Here is a 27471-nt window from a genome sequence, read left to right as displayed (position 1 = left end):
AATCCTTGGAGGGAGCTGAAAGTCTGTATTGCCCAGCGACAGCCCCGAAACCTGAAGGATCTGGAGAAGGTCTGTATGGAGTGGGCCAAAATCCCTACTGCAGTGTGTGCAAACCTGGTCAAGAACTCAAGGAAACATATGATCTTTGTAATTGCAAACAATTTGTAAATGGGAAAACCTGCAAAATCGGCAGTGTATCAAATACTTGTTCTCCCCACTGTATATGCTGCCTCTGGGTGATGTAATCCGGAATCACAATGTCAATTTTCACTGTTATGCTGATGATACACAGTTATATATTTCAATGAAACAAAGAGAAGCCCCAAAATTTGCTTCTTTGGAAGCATGTATTTCAGATATTAGGAAGAGGATGACAGAGAACTTCTTGCTTTTAAACTCAAGTAAAATAGAAATGCTCATTTTAGGACCCAAGAAACAATGAGCTTTGTTGGCAGATCTCCCTGTGAACCTAGACAGCTGCATGGTCGAATCCCAAAAAATGAAAGAAACCTCAGCGTTACCCTTGACCCTGACATCTCTTTTGATGAACATATGAAATATGTCTCAAGAGTTTCTTATTTTCATCTTCGAAACATTGAAAAAATCATAAACGTTCTATCAAAAACTGATGCAGAAAAATGAATCCATGCTTTTGTAACTTCTAGATAAGAATATTGCAATGCTCTTCTTTTCGGTAACCCTGACAGATCAATAAATAAACTTAGTGCTCCACACAGCTGCTAGAATCCTAACTAGAACAAAGAAATGTGAACACATTACTCCAGTACTAGCCTCTTTACACTGGCTGCCTGTTAGGGTTTGGGCTGATTTTAAGGTTTTATTGTTTAACCTATAAATCAATACATGGACTTGCTCCTACTTACCTCGCTGAAATGATCCAGCCATACATACCTACACATATCCTTAGATCTCAAGATGCAGACCTTCTAATTGTTCCTAGAATTTCTAAACAAACAGCCGGAGGCAAGGCTTTCTCTCATAGAGCTCCACTACAGTGGAATTATTTGCCAATTAAGTTTAGAAATGCAAACTCAGTGCAAACTTTCAAGTGTCTACTAAAGACTCATCTCTACAGCATGGTCTATGATTAAGTGTAGTCTAGCCCAGGGGCGTGAAGGTGACCAGAAAGGCTTGTTATTCTCCAAGCTTGCTGTCTTGCCAGGTGGGCTCTCATCGCCACTGGGATGCCCTCCCTCCAATGCCAATTCGGAGTCACTGGCTTGTTGTTGTCTCTCTGTTGCGCACTTGTGCAATTGAGCTGTACTCTGCTGGCAATACTCGGCCCTCATTCAGGGTGGTTGCAGTTGGTGGGTGTCCCTTTGGTTGATGCTTGGCAATGTGGGTGGGTTGATTTCCTGCCTGTTGGGCCCTGTCCCGGGATAGGGCCACAGTGTCACCGGACCCCCCTGTCTCAGGCCCAAGGTCTTACGCTGCTATATTATTGTGCTGGGGGAGTAGGGTCAGTTCTCCTAATTCACTATACATTCTTGTAGATATAGGGAATGCATTTTCCACATTTTCCCTTTCTCCTTCCTTTTTAAACTTAGGAGGACATGAGGTCCTGGCCCACACCTGAGGAGTACGTGGCTGGAAAGACCCGTTGCTCTCCCTGTCCAAAGTCCTCCTGGTTGTGTTGCAGATCAAGACGATACCTGGCAATTTTAGCTGCCACTGTGCTGACTCCTCCCCCTCCCCCGTGTTGTCCCTGTCCTTGTCCATCTTTTCATGCTTCCGACCTGGACTAAGTTTAAATAGACTCTGGACTCAACCCACATGCATTTATTAATTGTTAAAATTTTTACTATTAATATGTTCACCCGGCACAGCCAGAAGAGGACTGGTCACCCCTCTGAGCCTGGGTCCTCTCTAGGTTTCTTCCTAAATTTCAGCCTTCTTAGGGAGTTTTTCCTAGCCACTGAAATTCAACAATACTGTTGTTTGCTCCTTGGGGTTTAAGGCCAGGTGTTTTGTAAAAGCACTTTGTTACTGCTGCTGATGTAAAAAGGGCTTTAAAAATACATTTGATTAATTGATTGATTGGATAGTCTCAGAGTCATGGATGGTTTTGGGGAGAGAGTTCCAGATACGAGGAGCAACCCTTGAGAATGCCCTGTCACCAAAGCCTTTGAGCTTGGACTTGGGGATTATGAGGTGTCCTGGAATATTGGAACGGAGTGTGTGTGTTGGTTGATATAAAAGAAGAAGGTCAGAGAGGTAGGCAGGGGCGATAGTGTTTAGGGCTTTATATGTCAATAGGAGGATCTTGTAATTGATGCGTTGGGAGAGCCAGTGTAACTCACAGAGGATAGGGCTGATATGCTGCTGGGACTTGGTGTGAGTGAGTAGTCTGGTAGCAGAGTTTTGAACCATTTGGAGTTTATGGAGGGATGTAGATTTCCTGCCGGTGAGTAGGGTGTTGCAGTAGTCCAGACGGGAGGTTATGAATGCATGTATTAGGGTTTCAGCAGCAGGACGGGAGAGGGATGGTCTGAGTTTGGTGATGTTGCGAAGATGGAAGAATGGAGATTTTACAGTCAGTTTGGCATGCTGAGTGTTGAGTCCAGAATGACGCCAAGTTTACGTGCGTGGGGGGATGGAGAAACAACGGTGTCATCGATGCTGAGATTGAAGGTGCCAGTTTTGGTGAGGGTGGATTTTGTTCCAATGAGCAGGAGTTAGTTTGAGGAATCATCCATGATTTTATTGCAGTCAGACAGGATTCAATATGGGTCAGAGGTGGGTTGGTGAGAGACTTGGTGGCTAGATGTATTTGTGTATCCTCAGCATAGCAGTGGAAATTAAGGTTGAAGTGGCGGAGGATTTGACCAAGGGGAAGGATGAAGATGATAAAGAGTAGGGGACCAAGTACTGAGCCCTGGGGGACACCTTGAGAGACTGTAGCTGAGTCTGAGTTTAGGCCTTTGAGTGAGATGAAACAGGTTCGGTAAGTGAGATAGGAATTGAGCCAGGCAAGTGTAGTTCCCTCAACACCCAGACCCTTGAGCCTGGTGAGCAGAATCTGGTGGTTAATGGTGTCAAAGGCAGCACACAGGTCGAGGAGAATCAGGATGTTGAGGAAACTGGCATCAGCAGAGATGAGAAGGTCACTGACGACTTTGAGGAGTGCAGTTTCTGTACTATGGATTGGCCGGAAACCAGACTGAAGAGGCTCATATCGATTATTTTTTAGGAGGTAGACTTGGAGCTGTGAGGCAACAATTCTTTCAGTATTTTTTGCCAGGAAGGGGACGTTGGAGATGGGGCGAAAATTATTAAGGATGGTGTTGTCTAGTCCAGGTTTCTTTAGGATGGAGGTGACAGCAGCAGCTTTGTAGAAGGAGGGGACAATACCGTTGGTGAAGGAGAGGTTGACTATGCTTGTGATGTGTGGACAGAGTGCAGGTATGGAGGCTTTAAGCAGGACTATGGGAAGAGGATCGAGAGAGCAGGTAGTATTTTTGGATGTCATTATTAGTTTTGTGATATAAGGGGAATCAACCAGACTGAATGAGGAGAAGTGAGATTCCTGGGGAGCAGGCGGACAAATATGGTAGTCAACAGTAGTGGGGGCTGTGGTAGATTTATTAGATAGTGAGGAGTTTATTGTTGTTATTATATTTTTTTTAAAACTGCAAAAAAGTTTAGTGGAGGGGCTAGAGAGTGAGTCATTGCAGGGCTGAAGTAGTTTGCTGACACTAGAGAAGAGGGTCCGGGAGTTGTTGTGTTTGTTTGAGATGTAGGAGGACCTAGCAGCACTGAGGGCATCTCTGTAAGCTGAAAGGTGGTGTTGGTAGGCTTCAGCGTGGACAGTGAGCCCTGATTTTCTCACCTGACGTTCAGGGACGACAACCAACTTGCTTCATGGTTTGGAGTTCAGCTGTAAACCAGGGGGATGAGGAGGTGAAAGAAACATGTCTGGTTTTTAGTGGTGCCAGAGTGTTGAAGGTGACAGACAAAGCAGTGTTGAGATGTTTAGCTTGTTCTTCAGGTGATTTGAGGGTGGAGTCAATCGGAAGAGCAGAGCAGATGGCGTCTGATAGTCGCGGTATGTTGAGTGCCGGTCACGGCCTGTGCCGCACTGGTCGTTATATTTCTATGTTCTGTGTGTTTCTGTTCTGGTGTATCTGTTTCTATGTTCAGTTTAGCGTCCCTTAGTTCATTGGTTTCACCTGTGTTTTCCACCCACCTGTGTCCTGTTCCCTCATTGGGCATTGTATTTAGTTCTGTCGTTTGTTCTGCTCCCTGTTGGTCATTTTTTTCATGTCGACGGCTGTGTTTATTTTGAGTCTGTTATTAAATTACATTTGCCTTGTTAACCTCTGCGCTGGTGTCCTGCCTCCATGGCGTACCGTGATAATATGACTAAATTGGGGAATATAGTGCCATTACATATAGTAACTAATAAACGATATGGACCACAACGCTTTGTGAGGAATTCAATCATTTTAACTTCTGTATTTAGGAATATATTTTTGAACAGTCTGAGATTGTGGGTGTCATGGCTTGCTGAAAAAACAAGGAATGACTTACAGAGAGTTTTAATTGAAAATGGAACGCATGGATCACAATGCAAAGAAGGTGTAACCAAAACTGTCACTGAAATATCACACGTCATTATAAAAAATATGATGTGATAGGAGCCTTTATGAATTTGAATAGCAATAGAATAATTGCCTGTCCAAGAAATGGGCAGAATCCTTATAATTGACACTTTATGTGCGTCATAGTTCTTAAAGATTAAAAAGTGACATGATATTTCCATATATGTTTGCAGGAATATCTTCAGTATAAGTTAGATTGTCAAGCAAAACTTTTGTAATATGGTAAGTAATTTATGTATATTACTATGACACGATACAGCACTCTCATAGCCTTTTTGATAGTGTTAGGATTGGTGTTAGTTACATCTAAATATATTTATTAGGTTGTTGAGGATCAATCCTATGTGACCAGCTGTGAAATTAAGAGTGTTTTCTGTTAGCCACTAAGCTCGCCAGAGAGGAATATCAATGTCTTCAATCACTTCTCTTTCATATATAGCACCTGTCTTCATCCTCACATTCCTATACAGGTGATAGAGGAAGACAAGCATGTGTTGGCTTACAGGACACCAGAAACCAAGTCTTGGGTGTTACATTTCAAAGAGGTGATGGAGGTAGGCTCTTCATTCTGAACAGGAATCAAAATTACATTGGAGAAATAGCAGATAACACATTTGTGTACCTGTCTCAGAAAAGCTGTGGTTATGTTTTCTCCATCGTGGCATGATGACCCTGTTTTCTTTCTCTTTTCTGAAGGCCAAAGCCAATCAAATTACAATGGCCGTTTTATGCCAGAGGGAATGCATGTATTTGGAGGACTTGTACTGTTGAAGGAAGGAGAAGTGAATGTTGATATGTTGAATTTAGTTTTGCTGCCACCACCTCGGGGCTTGTTGGTTCGGCGTATATGTATACTGGGTATTTAGTTCAGATTTCCATTTTCTAATGGATTTTGAAGCTATTTCTGCCTCAAGATCTGGATGAAAGCTTAATAGTCGGTGGCTAAGAGTTAATCTTCCTGGGTAGTGGAGTGTTTAGAGGTTTATAGACAATGGAGAGTTTAAACCAGGTATTGAAGCATTTGAACCTGGGTATTGTTTTTTTAGATTTGCAAAATTAAACACAGGAAAAAAGAAAACGTTTTGTTTTCTGTTCTGCCTCTGCTGTCACTGATTACTCAACCAGGAGGCATTTGAGCTTGAAAGATAAGGCATTAACCAGCCAACACCCATGAATGAGCTTGCAGGCACTCAACATACCACAAGGAGTCACTACAGCAAGACATAACAAAGCAACCCTTGTCCAACCCCACCGCACCAACCCCACCCACCCACCCAAAGTGGTTAGTTAGTATTACATGACTTTAACACCTGGCCTCAACGACGCACCTGTAATGCAAGGCAGTGAATTTACTGCTTTGATATCCGTGAACCCCGAAACTGACAAAAAGAAAGTATGGATATGAGAAAAACAAACCAAGGCACTTCAATGCACTGAAGTCCTCAGAAACCCTGTGGTGATGAGTTTAGAAACTCAATTAGAGTCTTTAAGTGCTTATCATTGCCCTTCATTATAGGACGCCCATCCTTCACCCAAGAGTCTAAGACGACAGTTTACAACAGTGCAATTTACTGCACTTTTAATAATGAGTATCTGATAAGACAGACATTGACACAGTGTCAGTAAGCAAGTCCAGAGACCTCTACAATGTGCGGCCATGTAATCAAATAGGCTTGCACTGCGATTGATGCCCATTTCATATCTGCAATTCAAATGTAGCTTTATCATTTAAAACCAAACAAAGTCTCCGCCCCACTACCTGCGTTATTCCCCTTCTGTCTGGCCCATTGACAGCTGAGCGCTGAGGAGAAAGCCATTTCCATTTTCTTTCATTTTCAAAGGCAGTGGTTTTCTCCATTTCACTCTGTCTTTTTCATGTTTCGTGACTACGACGTGACTTCTCAAGCCAGGCAGGATAAATAAACCCTGTGCCAATTGCATGGCAATTAGTGAGGAATTTAAAAAGATGGCATATATATATCCTGACACAACGTTCCCTTATTCCAGTATAAAGCACTCTGGTTCTCAGACAACAATTTCAACAAGTAATAAAAAAAAAAAATTAAGTAGTTGCATATGTACTCAATAAGGAAAATAACAATATTTGTATATGTGGTATTATCAAATGTATTCATGAAAAGCTGTTGGTTAAATTTCCACAGTCTGCCTGTTTTAAAACATTTAACATTCTGGTTACTTTGATCAATTCACAGAGTCTACTTCCCTTCTCCACAAACATTTAATTTAAATATTTGGCCCATTGATTTAACGATTCCCTGTGGACAGAGCAGATCATGAAATCACTCCACTGCCAGTCTAGCACATTTCTGCTGATATGAGGGAATTTGAGCATAACATATTAACCAGCTTTATTGATGTAAGAGGTGAGAAGGTTTGACATACTGATCGTTGCACACACTGCACAAAAAACCTCCCCGCATGGACGCACGCAGACTAGAGTGGAAGCAAACCATCCCATTTTCATCACAAATGACAAAAGGAAACTGTTCTTCAACAATCTCAAAACGAAATGACAATATATTTAAATTATGGACTTCAACAAATTGACTAAATGACAATACATTTAAATTATTGACATTAACGAATTAACTAAATGACAATACATTTAAATTATGGATGAAATAACAATATTATGGTTATTAGCTTGTTTAGTATTCATGAGGATTGTACCTTCAATGCAACCATGAGTCTCTACCAGCTTGGTGCATCTGAACACAGCACATCTTTCCCATTGTTCTTTGCAAAATTGCTGAAGCTTTGTCATGTTGGGTGGGACCTTCAGTGAACAGCAATATTCAACTATTTCCACATTTTCTCGACTGGATTAAGGTTTGACTGGGAAACTTTGGGACAATGATCTTTTTGTATTCATGCGTTTATTTTGCTTTGGCTGCATGTGCTTTTATTTTGCTTTTTTGCTTTAGGACATGGGAGATCTCTTGCAGACTTCAGCAGGTTTTAGCCCCAGTATTTCTCTGTACTTTGCTGCATACATTTTGCCCTCTATCTTCACAACCGTGATGCAGAGCAGAATCCCTATAGCATGATGCTGCCACGACCATGCTTCACGGTAGGGATGATGTCCTCAGAATGATGTGTGATGTTAGGCTTGTGCCAAACATAACACTTAGTGTTTAGAATATTTTTGCACCTGGTCTCCCACATGCCTCCTGGCAAACTCTAGTTGAGATTTTATGTAACTTTTTTCAACAATGGCTTTCTTTTTGCCACTCTCCCATACAGGCCAATTTTGTGAAGCACTCAGCCTTTTGTTGCAGTAATCACACGTTTAAAGACCTTTAGTTTCCATGGGCCTCTTATTGGCCTCCCTGGCCAACTTGCCTAGATATATTTTTGAGGATAACCTGCTTTAGACAAATTCACAGTTTTTCTATTTATTTATTAATAATATACTTTACTATGCTCCAGGAGTATTAAATATCTTGTACATTTTCTTATATTCTACCATTGATTGGTGTTTTTGAAAAACCTTTTCCTCATTCCTCGTTTCTAGTTCTTCATGATGTCATTTTTGATAGGAATTGTACTAACCAACTGTGGCATCTCCCAGAGACAGGTCTATTTGTCAAACACCTTAACTGCACACGGGTGGACTCCATTCAACTAACTATGTTACTTTGAGCTCATTCAGGTTTGGTAGCAAAGGGGGTAAATACTTCATGTTTTTAATCACATTTTCATATTTATTATTGTTTTATTGTCTGATTAACCTTGCCTGTGGAGCCTGAGCTGCAGTGAGCAGGAATTTGGTTTAAGGAACCTGCCTCAGATTTTTTGTTGAAACTTGACGAGACGTACAATAGCATACATAAGATCCAAAGATGAAGGTCAGAAGGCCCCCATGGTTATTCCTCAGGTAAGCTGCAGAGAGCAGGGTCGACGGGTGAATCCCAGATTGTGTTTTGATCAAAGCTACAGTCTGTCTCCGAGGGGGTATGCCAAGTTCACTGGGAAAAAGTTTCATTGTAATGTCTTGTGAGTGTTCATTAAAGAACAAAGGGACATCTTTATGGTATGCTGATTTCATTAGCAGGGAAAATATGGTGTATGATGTCTATTTTATTTTACTGTTATTTACCAGGACAATGTAGAACCAATTCTCTCTTTCAATGATGACCCGGCCAAAGGCAATCATTTTATAAGAAAGGTGCATTGTCCAGATAGGGTGAGGTGTGACCAAATGGTTTAATGGTCTTTTGCAATTAATTCCAATTACTGGCAGTGGCACATGATGATTAATGTATATGCAGGCTTTATAAGTGATGAGAAGAAGATATTTCCCGTAGCTCAGGCTACTATTGAAGAAGCAGATATTAAGGATTGAGCTGAGTTAGAGGAGGCATTTACCTAGAAGAGAACAGAGGAAACAGTTGTCAGCCATGAGTTTGGTGTTTTGTATCTATCAATGTTAATCAGAGGGTAACGGTCACAGTGATGAGCTTTAAAGGGGGCGCTAGTGACAAAGCAGATTATCTTGTGTGGTAATAACATTATTGAGAAGATTTCTATCAACAAGTCTGTATTTGGCTAATACCATCACTACGATGATACATGGTGGTGGGAGCATCATGCTGTGGGGATATTTCTCAGCAGCGGAACTGGCAGACTGCTCAAGACTGAGAAAAGGATGAATGGAGCATAATAGAGTTCCTTGAATTAAACCTGATCCAGAGAGCACAGGACCTCAGACTGGTGTGAGGATTCATATTTCGGCACAACAATGACACACTCTCCATTGTATAGAATTATGTATATTTTTTAGCCTGTATGCCATTGGCCATAGAGATTGGATGAAGGGACTGATCTTTGACTCAGCCCCAAATCACAGTAATTGGCTGTATACAACTATAAAACCTACTGTATACACTTTACAGTATTGCACACAAACAACTTAAAACCATGTTAATAAGCGTTTCCCAGTAAAAATGTCTGTCACACAAAGTGTCATATTAGATATCAAACATAAATCAACAAGCCTTAAAGGTGCCAACAAGTGATTTTATTCACATTAGCCACAAACAGCAGTTGTCAGTTGTATTTTTTTAGAGAGCAAAGTCCACTATGGAAATAACTTTCCAATACACAATGATAAATAGTTTTATTATATACTTTAGATAGATTTTTTTGTAGCTGAGAAAAATAATTCAATAAATAATTTGGGATTTAATAAAACTAAATCTCTCTTCTTTGACGTCACTCTATTTCGAGTCAGTAGTACATCCCATTGTCTACAGCTGTTCCATAACCACCTGTTCTGATAAACGATATTCAATACAAATGTATACACACTTTTGAATATTATATTTATATCAATATATTGTATTTACATTTTCAAAGTATTCCTGTCTTTCAATGGGTATTGGAGAATTTGGGCAGCTCCAGAAGTTACTGCGGGTGCTTTCTTACAATACATTACAGTGAAACAAATCAATCTGATGCAATTAAACAGTCTTCAGTTCATGGCTTCAACAAAAAGCATTGCTGTTCATATTTGTTGTTGTTTAACTCTATAAAATTGTCTGTAATGAAGCCGCTATGAGAATAAAGAACAATCCCCGTTTGTGCACAATATCAAGTCTGTGTCTAATTCAATTACTTCGGTTCTTCACATTACTTCTAAGTAGCCTATACTGATCGTACAATATACTGCAGTTAGAGTGCTATGGTTAAAAGAACAAAGGTAATGACGCATTGATTTCCCGGCCAGGGACCACGGCAGGTACCGGTTAGGACATGATGCCAAAGACTGGGTTGTGGCGGCAAATGCTGGGTCCATACTCATCGTAGTCTTTTTTCGAGTGGCAAACCTGTAAGAACTCAGGCTGTAAAGAAACAAAAACACATTACTACCGTGGAAACGCGTGACACTCCCCGCCAGCAACAGCCGGACCGACTAGAAATTGGTGTGACGCGCAGACGCGTGCGTTTGCCTGAGTGCGACCTCACCGTAGAGGCGAGCATGGACCCCCCGAACCAGACGGCGTAGCGCTGCATGTGATGTGTCACCACCTGCACCTCCATGGGCTTGGGCTGAGAACAAGAGGAAGACGGCCCGATCACCATCCATCCACTGTACACTCATTCTTCCCGGCAGCGATAAACACACACACACAGACACACACCTTTATCCGTCCCCCGCTGAGCTCCTCGCTCAGTTTGAGCCGGGCGTCTACCGAACGCTTCAGGTCCCTCTGCATTCGCCTGCCAAAGTCTCTGAACATGGTGGAACCGCCAGACAGGACGATATTCTGCAGTGTGACAACATTACTAACATCAGGCAACTGATTCCCTAACCCATGGAAACAAACAGTAGGGTCTTCATTCAGCAGGGACTCCACACAAGCACACAGTAAGAGATGCGCGTATTATTTTCAGCTGGACCCCCTTTCTCTGTCTAGTCAGGACTCAATGTCAGAGCATTAGGCAATTATTTTCACATTGTGAGAACCATGAGGTTGTTGATGCCATATGAAATAGGCAAAAGCTATGTTGGTCAAGTCTTAAACTATGGCTATAAATCACAACCAAGAGAGTGAGATGGAAAGAGAGGGAGAGAAAGAGGGAGAGCATGCAAACATCGGCAGTAGACAAGGCCGAGGAAAAACCAGAGCCTCTTATTTAACCGGAATTAAATATTGATGTTTAGCGATAATAGGGGATCAGCCAGCGATCCATTGTCATTACAGGTCAAAGGGGGATCAATCGTCTGTAAACACACTTTAAAGGCTTTTGAAAGAAACATGACCAGAATGGAATGAATTTTTTTTTTTTTGAAAAGCACCTTCTTTCATAAATATTTTATCCCCCCCCTTTTTCGTCCTTCCTTCCATCCTTGTTTTTTTTCTTCACAGAATCCATTTATTACCGGTGTCACAAGAGGAGATGAAGGCAGAGCAGCAGACTGTTTTACTGCAGATGACTACCTTTCAATTTCTGGAGGAGATGGTTTGAGCTGATAGTCCACCTCAAGGTGTTAAGACTGCTGATTGTGGGGACAGTGAGGGCTGTCGCTGCATTAATACATTCATGAAAAGAACGAGGAAAGTCTTTAAGGGACATTGAGTAATAGAAGTTCAGTGACTTGCGAAAACACTTCTTTTTTAAGTGTTGAAGCATGTCTTTTGGGAATTCTATCTTTGATATAGAACTATTTCGATTAGGGAAGGGTTGGTTGTTAAACGTCCCCTTACATGTCATTCCTCATTGGATCCTCTCATTAACCCAGGACACTTTAGGTTTTCCACAGACATTCCTTTGAATTTGGACAGACATACAATCAAAGCAGATCACTGAAGGAGCCAACATGGCCAATATGCATCTGTTGGTTATGTTAACAATGTGAGCACTGACACCTGGTGGACAAAATAAAAAAATACATTAGAAACGATAAACGATTCTACAAGTCTCATTTTAACAAGAAAGCAGGCAAGCCTAGTTCAGCCGGCAATAGAAAATGTTCCTACCTCGGGTTTTGAACCCGGGTCGACCATGTGAAAGGCTGTGTCGTTAACCACTACAACACTGGCCGTTTTAATAGTTAACTGGCCATTCGTGAATGACATTGATACAGTTAAACTGACTAAAGTTTCTTACTGTGTTTACCTCCCCCACAAATAGCGGCTATGTATTGCCGTTCTAACAGCGTATTAGCCAGTAATAAGCTTTACCGGTATCTGCTAACTTACTGGAATAGTCATTAGAATTTAGCAATTGCTAGCGAGTCTGCCAAAGCCATTTCATTTCAACCCCAAGGCCCTTAAACACATAATTATACTGAAGGTTTCCCCCATCAAACAACTCAATGTAGAATTTGGTGTACTGAAGCCATACCTTGTATAGAGGTCTTCTGACATCTATTGGACAGTTCATTATTACCTCATCCACTATATCAGAAATGGGCTGCATGAAATCTGGGTTGGCAAACTGTTAAACACAGGGTACATTTGTTGTATATTAAAAGGGAATGTTCAAAACAAGAACAGCCTGACTGGCATGTTCATGCTACAAAATGAATATTCACCTTATTTACTGATATCTTATTCGACAACCACTGGGGACTTGAAGATACTTATTTCAATTACAAAAATGTAAACATTACTGAGTAACAGCTACGGTGAACAACTGATGTCCTTTTAGATGTTATGAATAGTGTAGCATAAAGAAAAGACATTATTCCGTTAATCAATAAATACCTCTGGGTGAAAAAATATTTCTGGACCAAGGAAGCGTTCATATCCAACGTCTATCTGAAATTCGGATTTGCTAATGCCATTGATGCCTTTGTACTGCTTGATCCATTTGCCAGGGTCTGTGTCATATTTAGTGAATTCCTTCACGATATCTGGACAAATGTAGCAGTATCTCTCCTGGGAAAACAGAACACACCGAAATGAATCAACATATTTCAACGTGGTCCAACGTGGTCTTTCCGATACACAAGTACAAAATGCAGTGAATTCGTAGCGGAGCGCCGACCATAACTCAAAGCAAGGAGCCTGCGGTTGTCAGTCCAGCAACGAGCCTGTTCCCTTCCAGTTTTTTACCTTGATGGCCTTGGCTGTCTCCATGGACTGCTCAGGAGGGATGCCCACCTCTCGCTCTCTGAGGAGCTGCTGGATGAACAAGGTGATGTCTCGACCTGCTATGGGAATGTGCTTTATACAGCTCCCGATGACATAGCCTTCAGCCTGGTACAGAACACAGCATTACAAAACGTGGGACGAAATAATACCATAATCTTGGGGGGGGGGGGGGGGGGGGGGTTGCAAGTCAGAGGGAAATCTACTAGACGCCAAACCATGCTGATTAGATTTTGTGTCGGGACAATTGGCTGTAACCCCCGGACCACACAGGCTACATGTCCCAAACATTTCCTGTATACATGTAGCACACCAAACACCATACACTTACTGTGATTATTGGATAAAACAAAGTGCTATGGATTCCACAGAATCAAAGTGGGCATGTTCATTTACAAAGCAGTTGTGTTTATGCATGAGTGTGATGTATGTTCTGGGATTATTACGTCAACAATTCCATTATTTACCTCTACATAGGAACACCAGTGGTTTTTCATAGGCTTCACACTATACACAGTAGTGTTCTAAGCTGTCAAATTCATTTGTCATTTCTTTTCATTTTAATGTACACTAAACTACATCCAAAACCCCACATACATTCTACTCATCATGAGGAACAGACACACAACTTCATGTCACATTGTGTTTACAGAGAGGGAGTCGTATCAAGGAATGTCACGGGCACTACTGTACAGTGTGTTGTTCTCCTTGTTTTCTCTCTCCCAGTAACTCTGACTCAAACATAGGAACACAGCTAAGAACAATATGGTGAATGCCCAAAAGGAGGGAACTTTGGACTATTACGAAACAGTACAGGAGTCTAACTCACAAAGTACAAAAGAGAAGTTGAAGCAAGTCCTGTGGGAATCCTACCCATGATATAGGGCTGTTTCTACTAGGGAAGGGTTGGTTATAAAACATCCCCTTACATGTCTTTCCTCATTGGATCCTCTCATTAACCCAGGACGCTTTAGGTTGTACACACTGACAAACCTTGGAATTTGGACAGACATACAATCAAAACAGATCACTGAAGGAGTTTTAGATCAGTTTGTTTCCCCAACAATACAAGCCACCATAAGCAATCAAGGTGGCCGAGATGTCTTTAGAGACGCCAACAAAAAGGGGCACTGCTTTCAACACTCATATCATTGTGGACTATGACAACCCCAAAGTTGACAGATGGTTTCGTGTTTCAGAACAGGTCTACATGACTTTACATGGTTTCATGTTTCAGAACAGTTCTACATGACTTTACATGGTTTCATGTTTCAGAACAGTTCTACATGACTTTACATGGTTTCGTGTTTCAGAATAGTTCTACATTACCTTAGACGGTTTCGTGTTTCAGAAAAGTTCTACATTACCTTAGATGGTTTCATGTTTCAGAACAGTTCTACATGACCTTAGATGCCATTAATCTATAACGATCTGTAACCATGGGTTAAGTGTGGATATAATGGTCCTTGACCAATTACACCAACATTCAAGGGTATTTCTTTAGTTGTACTACTGTCCACTTTGTAGAACAATAGTTAAGACATCAAAACTTTAAAATAACACATACTGAATGGAATCATAGTAACAAATGTAGTCAAAATGTAGATGGTTTGGGATGAGTAGGACAGCAGAGTGAAGGAAAAGCAACTAACAAGCGCTCTGCATATGTGGGAAATACTTCAAGACTTTTGGAAATGCATTCCAGATGATTACCTCATGAAGCTGGTTGAGAGAATGCTAAGAGGGTGAAAAGCCCTAATCAAGGCATAGAGTAACAACCTTGAAGAATTACACAATACAAAATGTATTTTGTATACATATACCTGTTTAACACTTTTTGGTTACCACACGATTCTGCATGTGTTTATTTCATAGTTTTGATGTCTTCACTATTATTGCACAATGTGGACAAGGGTTAAACAAAAGAAATGCCCTGGAATGTGTAGGCGTGTCCAAACTTCTAAATCTACATGTACAGTACATCGTATGTATTACCACGGGTATGGCATGGGTAACCCCATCTCCGCTGTCGATCACAATGCCTGTCAGCGTGCGCTCGCCCACCTGTCTGGATGTCCATGACGCTGCCAGGGCCAGAACTGCCTGGAATGAACCAACAGGATCACGGAGAGACAGATTTCAGTAAATCTGATCAGTCTTCACATTCACGGTGAACAGTGAAAGGCTTGAAAAACCTGAAAGCAAGCATTTCATTTGCAAGTCGACTCTTGTTCTTAATGAATCACGTGTAAATATCTGTGTACAACCACCGATCTATCAAGCGTTTAAGCAGGTCTTTGTAATTCCCCACCCCAGGTTATTGGTGGGAATGAATGGAAACGCGTCTTTGTGGTACCTGAACTGCGATGTACAGGCCAGGGACGTTGAAGGTCTCAAACATGATCTCAGCCAGATACTCTCTATTCTCTGGGGAGTTCAACGGAGGCTCTGTCTGGGGAAACAAACATACAATGTATTGTACATTCCAACTGACACAATATAAAAGCAATGACAGCAAACCTTTGCAATGAAAACTAAGGCTTACAAAAGAGATCAATCTTTTTGACTTCATAGTGTATGTATTTCTTTCAAAAAAAGAAAGAAATCCCCTAAAATGGAACAGAAATACTAATATCTCTACGTCTTGTCTATTACCTCATAATTGTAGAAAATGAAACAAAAGATAAATGTTACCCCCATGATATAAAGAACATCACTGACATACATTTTCATACGGTGCCTCACCATGAGGAAGCTGTGATCTTCAGGCTCAGCCCGAAGATACTTGAATATGATCTGTTCCATGAACTTCTCCATCAAATCCCAGTCCTCTACCATTCCATGTCTGATAGGCCACTTCGGAAACAGAAAAAACGCATGGTTAAAAACCCCAGCCGAACCCGTATTTACTATGGACTACCATTTGCCCTGAGGTGACTTTCATCCTTATCTTCCAACAGTTGAAATCACTATTAGAAAGCAATGAAAGACAGTTTATATTAGTTGGAGTAACTTAGCCTTTTTACACACTGGTTGCCACATTCACCTTAGTGGCATAGTTGGGCTTATCAATAGCTTCATCTCCAATGAAGAAATCTAAGTCATCCACTCCCTTCACGAGTCGCCTCTGTGCCTGGTCTCCAACGCCGGCTGACTCCCGTATAGCAATGCCTGAAAGAAAAGCAAACAAGAATAATAAAAAGGTGTTATATTCCTCTGTAGACTTCCCTTCCACCAAGCCCATGGACAGGTGGCAAAGCTAGGCTCGTAAGTTAACACAGCCAGCAAGCATATATCTGTGGTTTACAAAGTTCTAAACAATATAGTCTGAAACTTTGTTTCCTGTTCCCCTGAGAAATAAATAGATGTTAATGACTGAAATTACAGCTCAAGTGCAGTGGCTTGGAGAAGGTTACAGAGCCATGTGATGAGATGGGAGGCTACACTGCTTTTAATTAGTATTTCCCCAAGGCAGACCTTGATTAAAATACTCATCCAAAAACTCAAAACTCAAAAATTGGAGTAAAATAAATGTTTATAACATTTTCCAACTTGGTCTCACAGAATTTAGTTACATTCTGTACGTATCTCTGAGACACTTCATTTAGAATGATGTTGCATTTCATTTAGCTACCAATGGAATATTGCTTATATATTATTAGTGTATGACGGACACTGCTTGGGCAGGGGGGGACAGCTCATGGAGCTCTACTATGCTAGGTGCAATCACACTTTTCTATTGGAACACACATTAAGCAAGATCCTCTAACAACTACAAACAAGAGGGAGGCGGGACTTACTATTACCTCTTGGAACACAAAGGGTTTAGATCAGCCAATGTAAAAGAGGCAAAGTCCTAGCGCATTTTAAGTATCTGTTCTCCTAATACAACAAACTATTCTTAAGGATCAATCTTATATCCGGCTTAGATGTAAATGGGTGGGCATTCTACCTTGCCTGCCAGAGAGGCATAGAGAAACTGGGATTGTGATGGTTGCTATCTTTTCATAATGGTCAGATCCACTCTTTTTGGTTTATTCTAATTAATATAATTTTTTACTTCTGTGTTTATTTTGATGGTTTGAACAAAACACACTGTATATAGTTAGGGAACGGGATAAGAGATCGAACCCAGTGCTTTTGGTGTACATACTGCTGCAGCATGGATTTGTGTCCAACCCACTACACTTTGACAGAAACTCTATCCTTTACCACTGTCCATATCAAAGGAAATGCCTAAATTGCCCCAAAAAAAACACATCTTAAAAAAATATCTATAAATCTGACAACAAATTGCGAAACAAATTGTATGTTACGAATACGCAAAATGTAGGATACACTACAAACTCCAAGGTTAGGATTAAGATTGATAAGCTAATGTTTAGGAGAGGATAAGAAAATACACAAATCAAAAAAGTCTGGGAAACGCTTCATGGGTTCAAATTCCCATCCTTTGTATTCAAGAATACGCACCAATAAAAAGCCCATTCAGGATCCCCATCCAAAATGCCCATGTAAACCATCAGTCTATTTAAAAGTATTAGCATTCACTCTTGCCCCTAGGCGTTGCACTAAATGTAACACAATAATTACAGTGACCTACATTTATAAATGGAATGTCACGTCTGGTATTTAGAACAGGAGGCAATAATCATGGACTACGTCATCAGCTTGTGCCTTGTTTTGGTTCTGAAAATCTGTCTGTGCTCAGTACACAGTGTCTGGCATTGTTGCAATGTGAAACTGCGCAGTACACTTACAGGAGGGCATGATAAACTGCGGCTCCGTGTTTCCAGCATATCCAATCTTGGTGTATCTGCATTCAAAGAAAATCCACACAGTCATGACACTCACCAATTTTGCACTGTTAAAAGGCTCTAGATCACAGACTCTGATGTTGCACTGTTTAATGGCTCTAGATCACAGTCTCCAACGTTGCACTGTTTAATGGCTCTAGATCACAGTCTCCAACGTTGCACTGTTTAATGGCTCTAGATCACAGTCTCCAACGTTGCACTGTTTAATGGCTCTAGATCACAGTCTCCAACGTTGCACTGTTTAATGGCTCTAGATCACAGTCTCCAACGTTGCACTGCTAAATGGATCTAGATCACAGTCACCGGTGTTGCACTGTCAAATGGCTCTAGCTCACAGTCATCCTTGCTCTGTGACCGTAATTTTCTATTGGGTATGAACCATGCTTCACTTGATCATATAAAGTTAATGGTACATAATTTGGCTGTGCAATTCATTTAAACTTTTAGATGCCAATGTTGTACCATTTCAAATGTGTAAATACACATTTTAAAAACGTTTGCTTGTGCCATATTGTAAGTATACCATCTTGTTCTGTACCATCAAAGTAAGCAGAATACACTTAACATTATTTCCTCTCCCAATCATTTTGGAATTAACTTTTCAGAAACACCTGAAACCTCTAGCAATTAGCTCCTTATAATAAATTGACAACAAGATTCTCTCTCAACAACAGCTCTTTTTATTAAAATAAAGCCTCCTGTATAACCACGCTAATTTATAATGGAGGTGAAAGTAATCACATTTAAAATGTATATTGGTAGCCAAAACATGCAAGGGTTTTATTAATAGAGGCTGAGGCTAATGGAGGCTACTGCCCAAAGGCTGAGCTATTCATCAGCTTAATCACACCTGTGACAGCACCTGCCTGGCATAGCCTTTGAATTCAGAAAGCAGTCACTTTTGATACTTTTTATGTGTTTGATTGAATGTACCGTAGTTTATTGCAGGCTCTCTGAATACCGTAGATTTATATATGTTTTTATTAATTTGCATTACAAACAGTTAACCCAAACATAATTTGGGGAATATAGCAAACAATATGTGGTAGCAAAGCCACAGTTGACTAATCTCTGATGGCGGCCTTTAATCTTGCAGGTGACATACAGGATATTTGACAAATCTACCCTTGAGAAAAATATCCTCCATAAAACCTTTATAACACACTTCAGAGGAACTTTTTCTATCACTAAGGGGAGTTTACTATTATTAGCCCAGCGAACAAGGAGATATTGGCACTAACACGGTACATAAATGAATGACAAATAAGTATTTTTTTATTATATAAATTATAAAATGTTATATTATGTTATTTCATCTTATTAAAATATTACTATAAACTAAGAAGGTGCTTTCAACTTAAACAAGTGAGAATGGCAAATATTTACTTGACTGATCGCATTATTTACATAATATCATTAAGACATGTAATTTTCGAGGCAGATCAAATAGCCTATTTTCAATGCAAGCTCAGCAGTTTAGTGTAAACAAACTCACCCAGTCCCACAATCTATCACGCAAGGAGGTAGAGGGGTTGCCATTCTAGAACACCATAAATTATTTGCAACAACTCAGTTTGTATCATTGAAGGTCGGATGATTGCACGCCCTGTGCTGACTGCCCTGCACAGTGCTGTTATTTGCCTGTATACCGTTATTTCTAGTACGTCAGTTTGACAGGGAGAGTACTTCCAGGGTCAAAGGGAAGATGCAAAAAATAGAAACATGATGGTCCCATTCCCCTGCTGAGACATCGTATGCATCAACCAATGGTTTCGTGCTGCGTCATTACCTACATCATCGACTGACATTCTGCAGATGGTAAGTTGATGCGTAAAATACACATCCATGCCATAAAAACATGTCAGCAGTCAGAAACACCGAAGCAGAGGAACGACCCGCTTTGCTCCGATCCCAACTTTTTCATTATAAATAGCAGTCACACACGGTCAAACGCAAGGCTGTGTGCGTTATTTTTCCAAACAAAAATGTTATGTCAAGTTTTGTAGTGATTGCTGACACCATATCAGCTTTTAAAGAAAAAAACTTGTATCGCTAAATGACACGGTTGAAGGCATTAATTAAATGATAATTTAAAATAACTACAGCAAAAAGCCAACAATACTAAATATTGAAAATCACTATTTCTATGTGCAATTATAAATATTGTTAGATCGTGTTACAGAATAAAATGTTAATTGGTTACGTGATCGGGGTGACTTTTATTAACTAGGACCGTTGATGGTACAGTAGAAGCCTATGTAAATTAACACATCCATAGCATTCCATTGGAAAGCTCAAATGTCCAATTTTGCCGATGTTGCCTTTTTAACATTAGTCACTCTACCAGAAACGTAGTCAGGTATTGACACTCAACGCAAGGTGGCATGTGAATCCCACTATCTGATCATGATTAAGCTGGGTGACGAGTATCAAATCGCGCACCCAAATAAAATGACATTGTATTGTAAAATGATCAATTACATTTTCATAATTGATATATAGATTCAAACTACGTCTGTGTAACGTATTAACTGTAGATCTGTTAACAATATCTGTAGCTGGTCGATGTCAGTTATTACGGTAAAATAAATACCAGAAGCAGGAAGTCTATTTGAAAATCATGCGCGTTGTTTTTTTAACAGAGATGACAACAACTATCGCCAAAATGATGGAGAACGGTGCACAAGTACGTTGCAAATTACTATCAGTGTAACAAGTAAACTCGTGTTATATCTGTAACTAGCTAAGCAGTTAAATAACATTTTAAAGCAACTTTATGTAGGTCGCCGGGCACAAATATTCTTCGCCATTGCCTCATTAAACGCGCACCTTCCAAGTTACACATTGGGCCAGATTCGCAGAAACGGGATAAAGCTAGTCTAGAACTAAAGATAACAAGTTCAATAGAAACCTCAGTTGAGCTTGTTTTTTTTGTTTGTTCTAGACTAGGCTTAATCTGTGTCCGCGAAATCGGCCCTATGTGTTTCCCATGATGTATCACATACTTAACCACTGTAAGGAACTACCTTGACTGTACGAACTGAAAACACATCGCTGTAAACTTACTTTTCTTTTGAAATGTTTTTTTCATGATTTCTTAACAAAAATATCCGAGGGCACTGTGTCTCTATGAGTATCTGATTGGCCAGATGGCGGGTAGGAAATAAATCAGCTGCTGAACATGGTGCGAAACAATGCGGGAACTTCACCAGAAGTCCTTAACTCTGCTTAGTGGGCTCACTGGCTATTTAACATATTCTGTAGCAGCTCCACTAAAAATGAAATGTTTACAGTTCCCTTGTTTTAATGAGCAATTTTACCAACTGTGAAGGCCTATAAATACTGACAGGGAATTTGAAGCAAGCAGTTATACACTTTATCAAAGTAAAGTCAGACGTCAGTTTTGGCTGGTGGTCATGAATATATGCAATACTTAAATAACAATTAACCACCTGAGTTTGTGTTTTTTCAGCTATTTGCTAGGTTGGATGGGAGACGGTCATTGAAGGACATTGAACCTCACATCTTTCCAGACGGTGCTGGACCAGTCCAAGGTAGTTTGGCGCCGGTGCCATGTGTACAAAATAGGTAGTGCCAAGTGTAGAAAATAACTGATGGCATCATCATAAGTCCGAAAAGACATGGTTACAGTAGTAACCAGTTTGTTACTACTGTAACCAGTATGTTACCACTGTAACCAGTATGTTACTACTGTAACCAGTAGTAGTAGTAGTATGGTGCCGTAGATTGCAGTAAACAATATTATTTTGTGGTAATGCTCAGAGAAAACATTTAAGAAATATGTGTTTTGCTCCAAAAGATAGGTGTCAACATTATTGACAACCTTATTTAATTTATAAGGATTCTTATAAATAAAATAACACAAAATTCAACCTGAATATACTTTTTCAAATGCATCTCAGTCTTAAGGACCTGTGGCCTTCCATGGCAACCTGTTTCACTGGAGTAGAAAAATGAAGTTACATGCACAATTAATTTGTCATCTATCACCACAGGGAAATAACAAGTAGACCAATGATTGTCGCTGTTCATAAGTGAAGTAATGGGTTCAAATAAATAGCAACAAAATTAAAGTAGTGCCACTTGGAAGGGTTGACAGATAAAAGCAACAACTACATTTAAGTACCTGGAGTTTGCTAAACAGGATTGGCATGTGGATTGGAATAGTGCCACGGTCAGATGAGATGAAAAGAGAGCTCTGTGGTCACGCACAGCAGCTGGGGGTTTGGTGTCAAAATAAGAATGTGTATGCAGTAAATAACGTCATAGCTACTGTAAAATGGGTGTTATTAATGCCTTATATAGGTTATTATGAACTCTACTCAAAGGCACCAGGAAATATTAGCCAAAAAACAGGTTGCCTCTGCCAGGAGGCTGAAACTTGGCCACAATTAGATCTTCCAGTGGTTAAGGACCCCAAGAATGCATTGAAATCCACACAGACATGGTTAACTAACCAATATTTTGAATCCTATGAAAAACTATGGATTCAATTAAAGAGGCAGAGACTGAATGATCCCAAGGATTTGGAAAGATTCTGTATGAAGAGATGGTCTTACATCTCTTCTAACATGCTCTCCAGTCTTAAGGCCAAAAGCTTCAGTGCTGTTGTCCTTGCAAGACAAGGTTGTTCATTTGGCCTGTTTTTGCTCATCAGGGGTGCCGCGAACTTTGAAGGTGAATATGTGTAAATGTATCTAAGTTTTTTTACAATGTATTTTATTGACTTTCAATGGTCTAGGCGACGTGGTGGAGTTCCATGGCACTGAGGGCAGTGGGAAAACAGAGACCCTTTTCCACCTGGTGAGCCACTGCATCCTGCCAGTTGACCGTGGAGGCCTAGAGGTGGAGGTCATGTTCGTGGACACTGACTACCACTTCGACATGCTGCGGCTGGTGACAGTACTGGAGCGGCGCCTGGGGGAGGAGGCTAGGGAGGAGGACGGCGTTGCGGCGGCCGAGTCCGAAGTACAAGTGCGGGCCTGTCTGGCCCGACTCTACGTGGTACACTGCTCCACCTCAGTCCAGCTGCTGCTCACATTGCACCACTTGGAGAGCACCTTCTGCAGCCGGCCGGCCCTGTGTCTACTGGTGATAGACAGCATCTCGGCCTTCTATTGGGTGGACCGGAGTGGGGGCGGGGAGAGCGTAGCCAAGCAGGAGGCCAACCTCAGGAGGTGTTCTGAGCTCCTGGAGCGACTGCTGAGGGACTGCCGCATAGTGGTTTTCGCCACCACACACGCAATCATGAGAAACTACAGACACTCGGGTCAGGCGTCTACGGCCTCATTGACACCCGCAGCAGCCGAGACGTCCTCCTCCTCCTCGTGGAGGCAGTGGTCCTCCACCCATGCCTCAGATTTTGACAGGCCCTACCTCAGCAGAGCCTGGCAGAGGCTGGTTACCCACAGGTTGCTGTTCTCCAAAGGAGAGGTGACGCAGGACAAAAAGCAGTTGTTCTCCGCTGCATGCACCACCACCAGGACAGTAGGAGCTAAATGCTCCTCCTTCTGTGTAATGGAAGGAGGTGTTCAGTTTTTATGAAGATGTTGTCAAGCACCCGATTGAATTCTGTTCTACGTATGACAGATTAACCATGTTGATGCTTTGTTACATATATTGAAATTATTTAGTTACACCAGCTGTGGATAGCTGTTTGTTTTGTTGGATTTTTTTATTTTTATTTTTTTTGTTAAACAAGGCAACTATTAAAATCTCCAAAGAAATGAAATCACACCAATATGAGCACCTGCTGTTCAGTTTGCCGTCCCCTGGGTTGTGTTCTGTTTGCCGTCCCCTGGGTTGTGTTCTGTTTGCCGTCCCCTGGGTTGTGTTCAGTTTGCCGTCCCCTGGGTTGTGTTCAGTTTGTCGTCCCCTGGGTTGTGTTCTGTTTGCCGTCCCCTGGGTTGTGTTCTGTTTGCCGTCCCCTGGGTTGTGTTCAGTTTGTCGTCCCCTGGGTTGTGTTCTGTTTGCAATCCCCTGGATTGTGTTCAGTTTGCTTATGGATATTCTAAAGTTAGGATAAGATTAGTCATGCAATAGCAATACAAATAATCTATTTACTGCACACACACACAGGAAACATTTATATGTATAGGCTTTTAACTTGGTTCCCCCCCAAATAACATGCTATTTTAATTAGTTGGGGATAGGGGGTTATGTTATGTTTCTGTAAAGAGGTGATAGATAATATCACTGTTTCATACATATTCGCTGGAGGTCTTTAATGTCTTCCCAAATACATTTTAGGATATTATTTTTTAAGGATGTAACATTTTCAGTCTCTAAGAAATGTATGCATTGTTCATTGAGCAGTAAGACTTTTTTAATTAGAGCACTAAGTACAATTAATCTGTAGAGATACACTAGTTGTAGGTGCAATATTGTCATGAAAGCCTAATTACCAGAAATATTTAATGTAGTGTTGTATGAAATCTCCTTTTAATTATAGAATTTCAGGGATAACCAGAGACCAAGCGAGTCTTCTTTTAATAAGCCATCAGTAGATAAATATGTTTGTGTCTCTGTGTCGCTTCTATGTCGTATTTTACAGACAGATCAAGGCTAGAATGGAGCAAATGGCCTCTGTAGCGCAGCTATCCAGACTCGGGTGGCTTTAAGACAGCTCTGTTCTTCTAAAAGTGGGAATAATTTAACGTTTTGCCATTGGTTCCCCATTTTTGAACAATAATTAATTTACAGGCCTAGCTTGTGGGCTAACATGTCAGTGCTTGGCCAAGCCAGGAGGCACTGCGGTTTAAATGGGTTCGAGCGGGACTAGTCTTACCCTACCCAATTATCCTTTGACTTTTTACCCTCAGTCAGCATCCCATAGCAATATGTGGAAAATACACAACAAATTACTTAGGGCTTGTTTAAATTATGAGAGAAATAATTACATTCTAAATAGACTTATCTTAAGGCTTTTTACATTACGCTACATTATCCGAGACATTATTACTCTGTCGTGTAAACTTGCAAGTGTCGATGGCTCAAGACGCCACCTTCCAATGTAGCGTGCGCCACATTATCGATCAATACCCTTCCGTCACAAGTGCTAAGACAGTTGTGACGGAAATGTATCAAGTTTCTGTGCTGTACGTGTACATGTCGCCCGATCTTTCCGCGACTGACGGACACAGTCCTGCGGGGTAAGTCTCAAACACGCCGGTGTAAATTCAAACACTATTGAAATGATTAGGCAAAGCGGAGTTAGCCGTCCACCCTTCCTGCGTTGTTTTTTCATGTGACTCACTCCTCAGGGGGTTAACCAAATAGTCTCCAAGGACATCAGTGACTGTTTCACATATTATATATAGCAACCCATAGTGACGGGTCAGACCTCTTTGCCCCCAGGGCAGCTTCCACAGTGATGCTGGTCGAGTACGACGCAGTGGTATTAGACTGTTGGTGTAAACTGAACTGTGGTGATACAAACATCCTACAAACAGATTGTTCTCTTATCCCAAAGATGATACATTGGACTGAGGTCTGAGGACGGTGCAAGCCACGCAAGTAACCTGAAGTCGGAAGTTGTCTGACCAAGCCATAATTTTCCACTGCTCCGTTGTTGAGTGCTGGTGATGTACTTCTGTTAATGTTTTTTGATCTAGTTGCTATTGATTTTTTGAGTTCATCAGCAGTAAGCAAAAGGTTTGTTGCCTGGGGAAAGCTTATGGTTCTGAATTATACCGTTTCGTATTCCAAGCCTCGGGTGAAGATGTCAAAGTGTTCAACAACATATTCCTAATTACAAGATATGAGGCTAATGATCCTCAGTTTGTTATTTGGCAATGTGTTTGATTTAAGACAATTAGGTGATGTGGAGGTGTGTATTTTACACACAGTTAAATGTTATGTAATTGACATGTGAATGGTTGCCGCTGACATTAGGACTTGCACATAATTATACATGACTTTATTTTCTATCTGATGAGGTATCAATGACAGCACAGATACACCAACAGTCATGAGTAAGAGGCAGGTGGTCTGATGTTAATGACGTGTCCTCTGTTGTGTGCCAAATACACCAGATATTGTTTCTTTGGCGGGAGGCCAGGGAGAGGTACTAGTTTGGAAGCGGACTGCTACTTTGACCTCTGCACCAATCAGCCTTTTGCTGAAAATGCACTGAAATGTCAGCCCCATGCGTAGCACCAGAGAAGCCTGTGTTATCTGTTCAGCCATGCATTGTTGGTGTTCAGGAGTCTCCCTTACGTGTCCCGGGTTGACAGTCCATCAGTCTGGCATTATATGAATGGTTTAATTAACAAAACAACAGCCAGTTACCGTGGTTATAATGTCTCATATATAAAATCTCACTGCAGTCATGCATCAGAGTGAAAGTTCTGATGATTTAGGGTAGACATCTGTATACTCTACTAGCCATGTAATGAATTGGATATCTGGCAGGTTTTAGCCAGTGGTAGCTCCAGATCCACTTCTGGGGGGACTTTCTAAATGTTTTACCCCTAAGTCGCTCAAATATTAAAGAATTGGAAAACTGAACACAAAGAAGGGCTAATTAAGACCAATTGATTGACTCATGTTCAATGATGAATGTTTTTTGTTATTTTGAATTTTCAAAGGGACTGGTTTGTATGGGGAGATATGACAGGGGGCAGGAGTGGTGCAGCTTGCTATCGTGGTGTATACAATTGAGCTTGAAAGACGAAAGCACTGCATTAGCAATTCAAAATGAATCCTCCCGGAATTAATTAGAAAATTATTTGGGACATTTCAATGAACCTTCAGTTTGATCCAGGCTTTAAAAGTGTGACAAAAGCACGGTTTTGCACAGGCAATTTATTATATGCCTGTCGACGTGTTTTTTTTAGGAAGTTCATTTTATTTTACTTTTCTAAAATGATTGTCACCCGGAGATGGCTGTGGTGTACTCCTGGTGGGCGGTGAAACAAAGTGAGCACTGTGGACTATATTTATTTGAGTCCTACCCCCACTCAACAAACTTAGCCAGGCTCTCACGGCAGAGAAGAAGCACACTTTCATTGACACAAACGCGCACACACACCACTGTGAACACAAGAGGAGGATATAAGTGAGTTCGGAGCACTCAGCGAATCAGTGAAGCACTGTCCGATTAGACAGTGGAGCCCCTTTAAACCCATGAAGCTCATTTCCTCCTGCACCTGGACTAGTCTGGACTTCCTCCATCCCCTCCTTGACCTTTAGAGAACATCCCAGTAATCAGTGAGAAAAAAGAAATCTAATGGGAATGTCTGAGCAAACTCAGTGGATAAAGTAACTCTATCATGGACAGACAGAGGTAGATTAATAGGATCCTTTTGTGTAATCAGGTGGATCCGTGATGATTTCATGTTGTTTATGATTCCCTACCGCCAACTAAAGAGAAATAGATACATTATAGGA

General features: G+C 41.0%; 2 protein-coding genes across 3 annotated transcripts; one reads left to right on the top strand and one right to left on the bottom strand.

Annotated features, from left to right (window-relative positions):
• Positions 1-9641: 9641 nt before the first annotated feature.
• On the bottom strand, positions 9642-19725 carry actr3b (actin related protein 3B). 2 transcript variants are annotated; one of them, XM_010885819.3, is made up of 12 exons: positions 19556-19725; positions 18004-18059; positions 16290-16414; positions 15989-16099; positions 15600-15695; positions 15239-15346; positions 13208-13351; positions 12857-13030; positions 12495-12587; positions 10787-10912; positions 10611-10694; positions 9642-10486 (listed from the first exon to the last, which is right to left on the bottom strand). In XM_010885819.3, exons 1-12 carry the CDS (start codon positions 19597-19599, stop codon positions 10391-10393), a joined length of 1257 nt encoding a protein of 418 aa, XP_010884121.1. In that variant the 5' UTR covers positions 19600-19725; the 3' UTR covers positions 9642-10390. The 2 variants fall into 2 exon arrangements, with proteins under 2 accessions (XP_010884121.1, XP_019897133.1); XM_020041574.2 differs by having other exon boundaries at positions 15242-15346.
• A 925-nt stretch (positions 19726-20650) lies between these two features.
• Positions 20651-26798, top strand: xrcc2 (X-ray repair complementing defective repair in Chinese hamster cells 2). Its single transcript, XM_010885818.4, has 3 exons — positions 20651-20746; positions 21533-21614; positions 22823-26798. Exons 1-3 carry the CDS (start codon positions 20681-20683, stop codon positions 23623-23625), a joined length of 951 nt encoding a protein of 316 aa, XP_010884120.2. The 5' UTR covers positions 20651-20680; the 3' UTR covers positions 23626-26798.
• Positions 26799-27471: the final 673 nt, after the last annotated feature.

Source organism: Esox lucius, chromosome 21, assembly GCF_011004845.1.
Source record: "Esox lucius isolate fEsoLuc1 chromosome 21, fEsoLuc1.pri, whole genome shotgun sequence".
Classification (NCBI taxonomy): Eukaryota; Metazoa; Chordata; class Actinopteri; order Esociformes; family Esocidae; genus Esox; species Esox lucius.
Note: the sequence above shows the minus strand (reverse complement) of the source record. Positions and strands in the feature narration are given on the sequence as shown.

What these genes read in the sequence shown, in the direction of transcription:
- actr3b (XM_010885819.3), bottom strand. Translation starts at nt 19,599, where the DNA reads ATGGCAACCCCTCTACCTCCTTGCGTGATAGATTGTGGGACTGG. An exon ending in AGCCCAACTATGCCACTAAG is followed by an intron (nt 16,100 to 16,289) that starts GTGAATGTGGCA and finishes CTGTTTCCGAAG; the next exon opens with TGGCCTATCAGACATGGAAT. An exon ending in GGTCCATGCTCGCCTCTACG is followed by an intron (nt 10,487 to 10,610) that starts GTGAGGTCGCAC and finishes GTTTCTTTACAG; the next exon opens with CCTGAGTTCTTACAGGTTTG.
- xrcc2 (XM_010885818.4), top strand. Translation starts at nt 20,681, where the DNA reads ATGCGCGTTGTTTTTTTAACAGAGATGACAACAACTATCGCCAAAATG. An exon ending in TGATGGAGAACGGTGCACAA is followed by an intron (nt 20,747 to 21,532) that starts GTACGTTGCAAA and finishes GTGTTTTTTCAG; the next exon opens with CTATTTGCTAGGTTGGATGG. An exon ending in CGGTGCTGGACCAGTCCAAG is followed by an intron (nt 21,615 to 22,822) that starts GTAGTTTGGCGC and finishes TCAATGGTCTAG; the next exon opens with GCGACGTGGTGGAGTTCCAT.